Source organism: Esox lucius, chromosome 22 (genome assembly GCF_011004845.1).
Source record: "Esox lucius isolate fEsoLuc1 chromosome 22, fEsoLuc1.pri, whole genome shotgun sequence".
NCBI lineage: Eukaryota > Metazoa > Chordata > Actinopteri > Esociformes > Esocidae > Esox > Esox lucius.
Window position 1 is genome coordinate 18,254,304 of NC_047590.1, and position 14,480 is coordinate 18,268,783.

The window sequence follows — 14,480 nt, forward strand, 5'->3', positions numbered from 1 at the left end:
ATCATAAACACACACACTCCATAAAAATTGAAAACAGTTCAAAGTGGAATTAAACAGTCTCCATATGGCATGCTGTCCTCGTACACCAGTATAAGATCATATACACACACACACACTCCTCAACACATGTAAACCGTTCATACTGAACATTTATGTTTGAAAGTTCCCTTTAAGGCATGGCATCCACATATAGAAGCACAGAGAAACAAATCCACGTCACCATTAAAACCATGAAGAATATTAATAATAGGAAGCACTCAAATATTTTGATGTCAGCACATCTGGCAAGGGTAAGTTACTGAATTGCCTTTCCAATTTAAGATCTTACTCAAAGATTTCAATTGTCTAAGCCAGGTGGTTTGTATATTGGATGCTGATTGTCCGACTGCCGTGATACGTGGAGGCAATAAATCGGGGGAGGGGGGTGTTATATGACCAATATACCTCGGCTAAAAGCGGTTCTTAGGCACGATCAAACACAGAGTGCCAGGACACAGGAAATATTTCACAAACCCCAGAGATGCATTAATGCTCTATTAAATTGGTTACCAAACACAATGAGGGCAGTAAAAAGCAATGTGACGTCATACCCATGGTATACAGTCTCACAAACCAGGTAGGTGGAATCATGAATACCTATTGGCTGATAGCCAATATATATGGGACCGTATACCATGGCTATGATATCACTTTAATTCTCTAATTGCATTGGGAACTATTTCAGTAGAGCAACAAGGCCCAGCAGAGGTTTATGGTGTATTGCCAACATATTCCATGAAGCATTGTGCCTAAAAACAGCTCTTAGTTTTGGTATATTGGGCATATACCACACCCCTCATGCCTGGTTGATTACATGAACATTGACAATATCCAAAGTATTTAATGATTTAGATGTTAGGGCACCGGGTAATTGTATCACACAGTACACCTAAATGGATGCATCGTAATTCGTAATATTCCTCCACTAATTTCTTGAAGTGTTTCCCTTAAATTTTTTACTCGTCTGTTTATACAACAAAGAGTTGTCAGTTTGTTTTTTTTCAACTTGTTTTGAAAGGAATAATTTGTATGTTGTGCAAATCTAATGGCAAAGACTACAATTACATTTTCATTCCAGGTTGTTACACAAAATGTATATGTCCAAGAGTTTTGTATACTTAGTGTTGGCAAGCCACTGTATCTTAGATTATGCTTCAAAGAACATTAGAATTTACCTTATTTCGCCACGGCCAGTCCGAGTCACCATAATCATAGGAAATTTCCTCTCCAGGTTTTATGTCGGACGTTGCAAATAAACAGAGATGGGGCTTCCCTCCAACTGTTAGCCTTTTCATTTTGCTGTTCGGATTGATATGGTCATCGTTGACAAATCTGGCAAGTGATTCAGTGTTTGCTGCATCAATACTAGACAAATAGAAAAATATTTCTTAGGCTTTTTGCTAAACCAACTATTCTATTAGCCTACATTATCACTGTACAAATATACACTTTCCAGTGATAAATGCTGTCATGTTCACAATTAAATATACCAAAAGACTGCATTTTAAACCTATATTTTAGATGCAAGTAATTTATGTTTGCAGCCAATACAACTACAGATATTATGTCACTCCTCCAGTGCCCGCCCTATTCAGACATCTGGATAACTACCCTGCTAAAATCATGCACATGCAAAACCTTCTTGCAATCTCCGGAGGTTGAACCCCCATGGGGAGAACCAAATTAAACATTATTACTTTGACAATAATTAATGGGAGCTTTGAATGACTACCAAACAATCTACCAGTATATGCAGGGCAATTAAAATGTCACTGTGCAAACATTTTTGAACAGACATGCCTCTTTAACAACACTAGCTTTGGTTCCAATCCAAGTTCAGTGCAGATTTCCATAATCCAGGGTGGTGAATCTGATTACATAATATAGTTTTTTGGCAACGCCCCCCCAATGTTTGGCATGGGGCTACCTCTATAGCTTTCGACAATCATTGCCCATGCCACTTTAATAGTACCAAAAATTATAGGTATGTAGTTCTTGCTTCAGAAAGTTAAGACTTTCATAATGTTACAAAGTCAGAACCAGACTTACCACCACAGTTTCCCATTGAAACTTAGGTCAAACATGAAACATTAAGGGCATCACTGTATTGTATTCTTCTTCTTTTGCTCTCATCAAATGTAATAAAGTCCCCTCTGTATTCCAGCAGGAAGTCTCCTTTTCCAAAGTAGCTATTGCTGAATACTCCATGACCTACACAGGAGAAAAAAGTAGTTAACATTCATTCATATACTATATTCTACTGTGCTCTACTGTTGATGTCTATGACTAGCATAGGTGTGTTATGATCTGGAACAAAATGTGTGTTAGCACGGTGCTCCTATTTCTTCACCAGTTTGTATTAGAACGAGGACAAGGACATAATGACCAGCATATACTGTGAAAAAGGCTGTGTTTCCATATTAATGCCCATGGTTTTGGAACAGGATGTCCAACAAGCTCACATAGGTGTGATGGTCAGGTGTCCACATACTTTTGGCTATATAGTGCATGTGGACTGGATTTTGTGAATTTGGCTAGTTCAGCCACAACCATTGATTACAGGTGAATTTAATTGAGCACACAGCTATGAAATCTCCATTTACAGTTCATCAGTATCCCACCCTGCTAAAGGGTGCTAATACCAATCAACTTTCAGTGCTGTTTTAGTGAAGCTGAAATGTCTAGGAGAAAACACAGCAGAGCCATGTTTTTAATGCCATATTGCCCAGCCCTACCTCACTGTGCCAAAAATAGAGCGTGTTTGACATTTCAGATAACTATTTTGAGATTACCCAAATATAAACTGTTCTTGTTGAAATGTAAATGTCAATAAACAGGTTTTTAGAACACAATTTTATCCCTGCATTTTAATGCAGAATCCTGTGTTACCGAGACCTCTGCCCCTATACATTTCAGTGTTTTGTTCAGATGTAGTAAGCATGGTCATAAGTCAAAATGAAAGACTGTAAAACTCACCTTTGAAGGGGTTAATGAACTTCTTTAGAAAACCAACTTTGTCCAGTGAATTGGAAATATAATATAGTGCATCTTGTTCAGGATTTCTGCCCTTCCTCCTCTCCTTTCTTTGAGGCTCATTGTTGTTTATATGTTCCTAATCAATGAAAAGCAAATGCTACCATTAATTATGGATTCAAAAACATATACATTCAAAACATATAAACAAGAGAATATTAGAGATATGACCAATCAACATCACATACAATGCTTAGGCTGCCACCGTTTAAACTACATTTACAAAATACCCAACCTCACATGGCTAACAAATAAAAAAAAATAAAAAACACACCATACTAGACAGTCAGCCAGAATTGCTAACGTTACAGCACTCTCCATTCTGACCGGAAGATGTTGCAAACTCGTATGGCTCAAGTAAAAAGATCCTGTCAGAATTCTGTGCCTCAGTGTATGCATGCCTCCTATTCTAATCTTGCAGAATTGATGACGTGCTGCCGCAAAATGCAAGTTGGGTTTATCAGAGTTACTTGAATCGTGAGAGCCCTAATTTCATATTGAATAAACGTATTCATGTTATCAATCAACGGGATTAACCTCCAAAAAGATGAATACGTAGACGCTAAATATTTTAACCATAGTCACTGTATGATGCTGGTTAGCTGCATAATTGCATAATGCAAAGCACCAATCTGCTCGCGTATATGTTATTGTACTTGCTGCGTTATGAGGGGTGGATAATGCATTTAACAGGCCTAGGGAAGCTACTGATATGACTTTCAAAGTCACTTAATGCCTGAACAGTGCCTCAAAATAACACCCATAGGCAAATGATCATTACCACAACAATGCTTTCTGTTGTCGAGCGCTGATATTAAAGACCTATTCACCAATATTGCAGTGTCATGGATAGATCACCTAATGTTTGTCAAGGGTTATGATAATGTAAGTCTTCCTTAAGTTATCCCACATTTAATTTAATAGTTGCTATTACTACAATATATTAATGTACGTATCAAATGTATTATTTTATTTCCTTTTGCTGAAATGCCTGCATAAACACAAATACTTTGGGATTGCAATAGTTAACTTAAGGTCCATAAACTTACACTGCATTAAATATATTAGAACCCCGACATTCAGACTTATAGACGTATTTATAGGCATTCAGACATATTCAACTATGTAAATCTGTCTTAAGTTCACATTCCTAGCAGTATCATACAAGCAAAAAAGGATACAAAATATCCTCTTTAAACAGCAAATCTCATAATAGATTTATAGCTTATTTATATCATGTTAAACTCATGCGCTACACTGTACTGGATGCATAATAGTTTTTAGCCTCAAAATCATAATACCTTTCTTAACAAAACAAAGTAAATTATTTTTACTATATACATAACCATTTGAAAGGGAAATGTGGAGATTAAATGGAAATTACTTAATTCTAGTCTAATTGAAGCATTAAATGTAACATTTTCATCCTTAGTAATGCCAAGATCTGATGTCTCCCATGGTAGGTTCATCTCTTTTTCTCTACTTCTGATCACCAGCTTTCAAATTCAAAACAATTTTAACAATATGTTGACCTGGGACCTCAAACTTACTGCCCAGATAGAAAACATTACTTAGCTAATCATAGTCCAAACTAGTAATCACTAGAAGTGTGAAACTGGTCTAGTATATAAACTAGTCATATTTTAATGCAATGTGTCATGAGACAGGCATCACAAAAATGTTACACCTTTTATTTTTCTAAATTTCAGACAATAGTATAAAACAAAAATTGCAAGATTTAAAGCGAGCAAAAAGATAAACCCTCATGATGTACTGACATTGAGAGCACCCGATGTTCACAAATTCATGAAACTATTAGCATTTCTTTCAAACAAAAACTGCACAAGCTTGTGAAAACACAAAACAAGTGAAAGACCTTATGTATTGCATAACATACCTTAACAAGGGTCTCTAAATCAGCTCCAGAGCAACTGTCCTGGTTGTTGTCATTCCAACCCCATGTATATGCAGCCACATTCAGTTACTAACCGTATAAATATTTCTTCACTTGTGAAATACAAAGTCTAAATATTTCTTCACTTATGAAATACCAAGTCAATCATCTGACCAAATGTGCTGCGTTTACATCACAACCCAACATACAGGGTTATTTGAACCCAACTGTAATAGTGAACTATGAGTGATGAAAGACAGTTCTCCAACTCAATATCAATTGTGGCTTTAGTATGGGGCTACTCAGCCACAACAGGTAGACCTATCAATGTACTTGCCACTCGTTCCCCTTGTTCTTACTATTAGACCGCACAGGACCCCCGCAGTTGAGCAACAACGCCTGAATGCCTTTTTAACATGTGTTAAAAAGGCCTTCACTATTTAACACAGAGTCAAACTTACCCAGCCACTATGCCTAAATAAAATTACAAAATACATCGGCCAAGTGTTTTGACAATACACTATATTCATATTATATTACTATTACTCACCTATTTGGGTGAATGAGGGATACATCAGTCAAATTATCAGATCATGACAAGAGGAACACTTGTCATTCCTCAAACACGGCCAAACACAAAGCCATGTATTGGCTTTTTATACAGTTTCTAAACAACACTAAAAGCGAAATCATTTTGAGAGAAGAAACTGCTGGCACTTCAGAGCCCATTGAATGTCCATCATTACATTCGCTAACGTTAGCTTGAAACAATTACTTAACTTACCGCTAACAAGCAGACGACAACAATTAACTCACGTTTCGGACAGAAATACGATATTAACAAATGTTTTAAGCACATGCAAAAAAAAAAAAATTAGCCAGACTACAAAACACTCAGGACTGACTATAAAACTGCGAGACACTCCAACAATAACATCAACGCAAGTTTAATCTCAGTAGTATTAACCCATTAGCCTGCTTGAACAACAGAACAGGAGAAGTACAGTACATAATTACCAAGCTACAAGTACTATAGCAGTCATTACTCTACCCTGTTCACGTTTGTGTTTAAACTGCACATTTTATATATTTTAGCTATAAAATTGTAAACTAAATAATACATTTGATCAATTGTGTGAATAGAAAAATTACTTACCTATTTAGTAGTGAAGATAACCATTAGAAAAGTCCTCTTCGCGTCGCGGTTTCTTTCAGGTGATGTCTTCTGAGGTAAAATAAACTTCAGCATAACTTGGCGGGGTTTCACTAGCTATAGGCTCGCGACATAGAAAGTTGATAGTTTGCCGCCAGAATGCGGTGACTCACAGCCGCAACCGCGAATCAACGATCGTCCCCGTTATTGACAGAAGCAGTAGCCAATCGGTGATCAGACATGCATACAACCCATGAGCCAATGAAAAAAAATCGTATCAAGCTGCACTACCAACAACCAGACATAGGGGGAGTATGGGCTGTGTGTGATACACAACAAAACCAGGTCTTTATGGTATATTAGGACATGAGTTAAAAAAGCAGGACATAGTTAATAACAATGAAATAAGTACTTCTACAGTGCCCGACTTATGGGGACATTGAAAATGTCCTCATAAACCAAAATGTCCTCATAGTGCTGGTGAGATTTCAGGTCAAATGTCCCCCTATACCATATAAACAAGAACACACACACACACACACACACACACACACACACACACACACACACACACACACACACACACACACACACACACACACACACACACACACACACACACACACACAGAGAGTTTTGTCTTAACCTTAAGGCTTAAGTTAGGCTAGAGTTTGACAATGTAGTTAAGATCAGGGCTAGGTGCAAAATGAAGTTTTAAGAACACAAATTCTAGAAATAGGCGGGGTTTGTGACTGTGGCTAAGTGACGACCAATGACGTACAACTAGCTAACTAGGCTAACGTTTGCTAACTATGCATTTTCCTTCCACGTTAACTAGTAATTCTTTGAAATGTTTGAACCCAAACCATAATGCATGACTGTGGCAATACATATTTGCATCAGATTCCAGACTGCTACGTAGATTATGTTGCATTACATAGGTCGCATGTTAACTGGCTACTGCAATGTGAACTAGCTTACAGTTACAGTAGCCAGCTAAATTGGATAGCATGTTAGCTAGCTACCTGATTTCTGAGTACCGAACAGGTCCAATGCGATGGTTTCCAACTCAACGATGAAACAACATTGGCGACTTAGCATCCCAGCACCACATACAGATATATATGTATTGAAAATAATGGTTATTCAACTTCTAGTTAGCTACATCATTCAGTTAAACATGGATCTTCCGGTAAATCCAACCAAACTCGGTTCCCCTGGAAACAATTAATAAAAAGCCAGGGTTCCCACTGAACCCGCATTCTTTAATCATCAGAAATGTTGTAATGCGCAGGTAGATGCCCCAGTACCTCTAGAAAACTGACAGTAACACCAAGTTTGAACATAGATCATAAAATACTTCAGTTTCCATCCCAAAATTATCCAGTTTTAAACATGTTTATGCATTTTATAATAACTATTAAACTACACACATTAAACCTGTACTATTGTTAATTATTAGCCGAAGGAAATGCAGTTAAGCATAAAGTATATTTTCTAGTGTAAGTCTAGAGTACAATGATTGGATGCCCTTTGGTGTCTTTCAATAAAACCCCAAGGGGAACAATACTTACAAAATATATATTTAATTCAAAGTAAAATAAAGAACTATATAAACAGAAATGGTTCCATCAACTAACATGGGGCACAAACACATGCAATCAGTACTGTTATAATTGAAAACCAGTATGTAAACCCAAGTATGTTGTGTAGATCAGTCTAATAAAGGCAACAACAAAGAAAGATGCAAGGGGTGTTTCGACTGTCACTGTTAGTGATGGCCAATTAGTGTTATCTTAGCAGCGGGATATTATGCTGGCAAAACTCAGATTTTCTTTATCACAATAAAAGCCATCATTGTAATTTATAAGGCCATATAGTTAACAATCTAGTCTGTTAAAAAGATCAGACAAGAACAACATTGGATGGACATTAAACATAAAATGACACATTATATTGCCTTATATATTTTAATGATGGCTTTTATTTTGAACAAGAAAATCTGAGTTAGGGCTGCTAGAAAAATATCCTGCAACTAGAATAACGGTAATGAAGCCTCGAATGGCCATCACTAGTCACTGTAGCAACAGAATGTTGAAGAACCAGCATGAAGTATGCCAATTTATAGTTATTCTCTTCTAGTATTCTAATAGGTGTAATAATAATTTGGAGGGTGCTTATATTTATCATGTTAAACAGTTTTACAAATGGGAAATGTTTTCCTGGCATATCCTACTTTCCTTTCACATAGCCACAGTGAATAGGGTCAAAGTCAGGTTCATCAGTGTCCAACATCCATGAGAAAATTGGGGTGAAATTTCTTTCGCAAGGCAAAACCTCTCTGTGAGCTCTGGGATTTAATCCAACAAACGTTTGACAACTCTTACTATTATTTTAACTGTTGTTGTATGATGACAGTTAAAATCATGATACTGACATACTGCTTGCAAAAGTTTTGGCACCCTTGCACTTTTTAAAAATATCCCAGTTTTAAAAAAAGTTGAAATTGACAAAATAATTTGGTCTCCACAATTCTTTATTTCACTGTTAATAGTACATCATTTTGTTTTTTATTCAGAAGCTAATATATCCTTACAATCAGATAACAAGCAAAGCATTCTGCCAAAATACTAACTGCAATCTATCACTTCGTATAGCCATCAATTAGCTTCTTGTACCTCTGTACTGGCAGTTAAGACCTCTTCCAGGTAGGATTTAAATCCATGTTCATTGCTGGCCACTTCAGAACAGTGCAGTGTTTTGTCTTAAACAATTCCTGGGTGATATTTGAAGGGTGTTTTGGGATATTGTCCTGCTGGAAGACCCAGGACCTTTGATGGAAACCCGGTTTTCAGACACTGGTTTGACTTTCTTACAGTCAGGAAAAAAAACTATTTGATCCCCTGCTGATTTTGTACGTTTGGCAACTGACAAAGAAATGATCAGTCTATAATTTTAATGGTAGGTTTAGTTGAACAGTGAGAGACAGAATAACAACAAAAAATCCAGAAAAACACATCAAACATGTTATAAATTGATTTGCATTTTAATGAGTGAAATAAGTAATCAACCCCTCTGCAAAACATGACTAAGCCTTGTTGGCAATCACAGAGGTCAGACGTTTCTTGTAGTTGGCGACCAGGTTTGCACACATCTCAGGAGGGATTTTGTCCCACTCTTCTTTGCAGATCTTCTCCAAATCAAGGGTTCGAGGCTGACATTTGGCAACTCAAACCTTCTGCCTGTACATGTGCTTTCTTGAGCAGGTGGACCTTGCGGGCACTGCAAGATTTCAGTCCTTCACGGCGTAGTGTGTTACCAGTTGTTTTCTTACTGACAAGATCCTCCCGTGTAGTTCTGGGCTGATTCCTCACAGTTCTCATGATCATTGCAACTCCAAGAGGTAAGATCTTGCATGCAGCCCCAGACCAAGGGAGTTTGACAGTTCTTTTGTGTTTCTTCCATTTGTGAATAATCGCACCAACGGTTGTCACCTTCTCACCAAGCTGCTTGGCGATGGTCTTGTAGCCCATTCCAGTGTTGTGTAGGTCTACAATCTTGTCCCTGACATCCTTGGACAACTCTTGGGTCTTGGCCATGGTGGAGAGTTTGGAATCTGATTGATTGATTGCTTCTGTGGACAGGTATCTTTTATACAGGTAACAAGCTGTATAAAAGACACCTGAGAGTCCGAAATCTTTCTGATTGAGAGGTGATCAAATACATATTTCACTCATTAAAATGCAAATCAATTTATAACATTTTTGACATGTGTTTTTCTGGATTTTTTAGTTTTTATTCTGTCTCTCACTTCAAATAAACCTACCATAAAAATGATAGACTAAACATTTCTTTGTCAGTGGGCAAACATACAAAATCCGCAGGGGATGAAAAAAAATTAAAATTCCCTCACTGTACATCTCTAAGCAGTGTTTTTTATAAAACCCTTTTCACTGAAGTGGCAGAGGGTCAAGTTGCTTGGCTGTCATATCTAGTATCCAAAACATGAATGAACAAAATGTAAGAACTTGACCATATGTTTTAAGTCTCTTTAGTTTTGTTTTCAACCATTTTAGTTTTATCTGGAATATTTTAACTTAATATTTTAGATTTCGGTACAATATTTTAGCTATTAACTTCCATGATGGGGAACACAGAGTAGTTATTTCCTTCAGCAGTGTACTGATACTCATTATTCACAGAAAAAATGTAGGTGGATATAATATAATCATTCATTTCTCTTTATTGCGTCATAACATACATATTATATATTATAAATGTGGATTTGTACACTACAATCTTCATTGTAACATGTTATAAAATATTCAGGCTCAAAAAACGAAGCACTAAAAACTTTACCAAACAGTTAATACATTTCATGGTTTGCCCATTGAGAAAAGAAACATTTTAAAAATAAAAATCTTTAACATAAGAACCAGAAAACAAAAGAGCCAAGCATAGACTGGTCACTGTTAAAACCGCTAAGGGACAGATACAGTTACAAAGGCTGGGGGTAGTAGGGGCGCTCAGTAGCGCTTAAGTCAAAGCACACCCTTTCTGTACTGACATCATGGTGGATATACTAGTGTTGCCTACCGTTGCTTGGATACATGTTATTATACTTTGCCAAAGGGAATATTTTAGGAGAGAGTGAAACACTACGGCAAACACATTGGTCCAAACAAAGGAACAGGTAAAGGGCAGGCATTACTTTCTTACTTGAAGACCAAGACACAAAATGTTGCATGACCATTACATGTCTACAATCAGCCATAACCCATTTTTTGGTTTCACCATCACTGTTATCGAGCCATATGCTATTGCCTGAATATTAGGGAAGAACGGATACCATAACATCCCATCGGATTCAAGGCAGTGCCCTCAAACACGTTTCAGAAACTGGGCAATCACTCACCCACAAATCATCCACAGTACAAACATGACCATGACATTTTTAAATATACTGTATATACATACACACAACTTTGTCATCCACCGTGAACTATTCCCTCTACTTCTAGGGGGATGAGCTAAAACATTGCTGCAGTAATAGTCAAAACGTTCAAACTGTTTCCATCGTTTCTCACAAAATACTGGGAGATCTGAAGACTTTGGCCATGTGACCAGACTCAATTTTGAAACTTACTTGAGACCAGCATATAGTATCTTGCCAGAAGACACAGATGGCCTCCACCCAACCCAAGCTCCAACTCAAAGTGCACACTCGGGCCACTCAATGGCAGTTTTAGGTGCTTCCATTTGTTTTGAAAATGTACCCACATACAGTTTTTGGGTTCAAAAGCTGGCACAGCCAACAAACCACACTGCTGCTAAATCAGGCAGCAGGTGGGATATCCCTATGAGAGCACCGTAAAGGCTAGTTTCAGGTTGATAAGTCATTGCTTCTCTATTTTTTTTTTCTTTTACCAGTTTCCCCCCCACGCAAAGCCCTGCCCTAAAACCCCCAAACCCCATTACAGAGAAAATATACACTTAAAACTTACATACTCTCTCATACACACAAACACACAAATGTACAGTAACACACAGCTGGAACATAGATTAAACAGTTCACTGGATTCATGAAAAGCTGAGGAGTTAAGTACATGTCAGTCAGAGCAAAACTAACCCCTGATTGGTCCTGCACACAGACACTCCCCTGGTCCGAGTTGTTGGTTCCTTACCTTTGAGTCCCTGTTGCAAAGCATCACTAGAAAGATCAGCTTTTTTCACTGTGTTCATTCTTTAGAACTCAGCTAAAGATATGGAGTACTCCCCACAAAGCTAGGGCAGACGCAAAACGTAGAGAAAGTTGGCCAAACGATAGGTCACTAATATACTCTCACACGAAGAGAAAGTTGGCCAAACGATAGATCACTAATATAATTTCACACGACTGGCATGGACATACGAACCATAGCAATATCCTAACTGCCCAAGATATGAAAATATACAAATACATACATATGTATATGTTTTGCTTAAGTTGCATGTAAAAGATCAAGTGTAGATTATCCTTGCAAGTTCTTGCAACCAATTTTGAACAAAAGAAAAAGACACACACATGGCAATTTCAATAACATTGAAATTTGAAGACACAAGAATCATACAGGAAATGTTGAAAAGTGAGATCTCCAGCATTTCACACATTGTAGATGACAATCACAAGAACAAACAACCACAAAGTTGGTGACGTGCTTACAATGATCTTTCACTGATCATGATCTAAGCATCGAACACAGACAATTGATTTAAGAACCAACACACAACCATTGTCCGGTTCAGACACATGAGGTAAAAAGGTTCCAAGTCACCACTACACTCACATAAGTGCCTCGGATTCTATCATATCCCTGATCAGTAAGCTGCCCTTAACTGTACATGTATTTCACATGGCTTAATTGATTGACAGACTGTTGGTTTGTTGATTTTCAGGCCAGGTAAAGTATGACCTTAGATAGGCTTCGGCCAGGCTAGCCAAATACCTCAACTTGGTCTGCTTTTACAGTCCTGATTTAAGGAGTGAAGAAGAACATTACAGAAAAAAATATATTTAAAATATATTACATTTAAAATATATTTTCTTTTGGATGAATTAGATTCAAAACATAAAACATTTGCTAAATAATGTATTTTTAATGCATGATACAAAGTGCCTTGGGAAAGTATTCAGTCTCCTTCACTTCCTCAATTGTTTTGTGTTATAGACTTATTTATAGTTCATTAAATATAGATTCTTGCCATTGATCGTCTTGTCACTAAAAGACATTCAAAGACTTGTCCAGAAGCCACTTCTGTGTTGTCTTGGCTCTGTGCTTAAGTCTGCTGTCAAATCTCATAGCTGAATCTTTGCCCCAGTCTGAAATCCTGTGCTCTGGATCAAGATCTTCAAGAACTTCTTTGTATTTGGCTTTGTTCATCCTTCGTTCAGTCTTGACCAGCTTCCCATTCCCTGCTGCTGAGAAGCATCCCCATAGCTTGATGCTCCCACCACCACGCTTCACCGTAGGGAGGACATTAGCCAGGTGATGACCTGTCCCTTGTTTGCTTGACATTCAGGCCTATGTTTTTGGTCTCAGAGTCCATCAGCTCTGTTAGTGTCTACTGGGTTCTTCGTCACCCCCCTTTCCAAGGCCCTTCATACCCGGTTACTTATTCTGTATAAAAAACTATTGGAGAACTACTGAGGGTTCCGTGGACTTCCCAGCCACATTTTTGCTCTGACATGCACTGTGGCACCTTGTATAGACAGGTATGAGTCTTTCTAAATCATGTTTAATCAATTGACATCTCAAGGATGATTAGTGGACACGGAAGGCATCAGAGCTCAATTTGGAAAACAAACATAGGTTCTCAATACTTTCCAAAGGCACTGTACATTAGTGAATGTTTCTTTAACACACATTTGTTTGAAAATATATACAGTGGGTATTTTAGATTTTGCTACTAATTTTGTTATTGGTAGCGGGATTTGCCAGCAACAACATTTACTCACCAACAGTCAAGTTTCATTAAAACATTGTATTAAAAAAAAAAAGAATAGCAAGACACCCCTGAAGGACTATGTTGGGACAGGACAAACATAAGTGCAAGGAAGCGTTTCCAGAACTTAAAATGTTTTCAGTGTCGGTTGTCAATGACTCAATGTCGTCACTAGGAAATCCCGCTGACACTGTTCCCTCCTCAACATGAGGGTTAAAGGAATATTTATCAAGTTGCTTGGCTATAGTTGGGCCACCACATAACCACTATAGGTACCTAGTGCTGGAACTCCCAACAAACCCATGAGATGCATGGCCAAAGCCAAGGCCAGACCTGGGCTGTGTAGCTGTGTGTGCAGGACAAAGCAATAGGTTAGGCCAGCTCATAGAGGGAGTGGAAGAGATTAGGAAAGACCAAGTTTCCAAAAGGGACGTGCATAAACTGCACTAGCCTCCGTCCCACCCGAGCCCGCCATGCCCCGTCCCAGTAAGATCTTCCCCCTCCTCTTCCTCTCCCGATGTCTGTCCATCCATACCCTGCTAAGTCTCCTCATATGGAAATGTTGTGCTCTGTAAGAGATTTCTAAGGCAATGTCACATTACAGATCAAAATGTACAACACCTATACATTGTGCGATTGTGGCGCGGGAGGGTTTGGTGGTGGGAGATGGAAGGGGGGGGGGCTCTATAGGGTTAGGACAGTAGCCTCCATCACGATAGCGGGGTCCTCGATGTCCGCTTTGCTCTGAACCATTCTCAGCTCCAGCTGAGGCGGGCTTGGTCTTCGGCCAGGACCCGCTAACTCTGTGAGAAATAGTGAGAAGGAAGAGAGACAGACAGAGGAAAAACCGATGATGAAAAAAAAAGGAAAGAACCATGA

The 14,480-nt window shown here is 38.1% G+C and overlaps 2 protein-coding genes across 2 annotated transcripts in view; both read right to left on the reverse strand.

The window, feature by feature from the left end:
- Positions 1–7,320, reverse strand: part of agpat3 (1-acylglycerol-3-phosphate O-acyltransferase 3) — a 33,262-nt gene extending 25,942 nt beyond the window's left edge. Inside the window, exon 1 of the mRNA XM_029116786.2 lies at positions 7,145–7,320. The gene's annotated coding sequence lies outside the window, so the exon portion shown is untranslated. The remainder of the gene's footprint in view (positions 1–7,144) is intronic.
- A 2,679-nt stretch (positions 7,321–9,999) lies between these two features.
- The window catches only part of pdxkb (pyridoxal (pyridoxine, vitamin B6) kinase b), a 43,005-nt gene continuing 38,524 nt past the window's right edge, over positions 10,000–14,480 (reverse strand). The window contains exon 11 of the mRNA XM_010886019.4: positions 10,000–14,404. Within this exon, the coding sequence (XP_010884321.1) occupies positions 14,286–14,404 (119 nt within the window). The 3' untranslated portion in view covers positions 10,000–14,285. The remainder of the gene's footprint in view (positions 14,405–14,480) is intronic.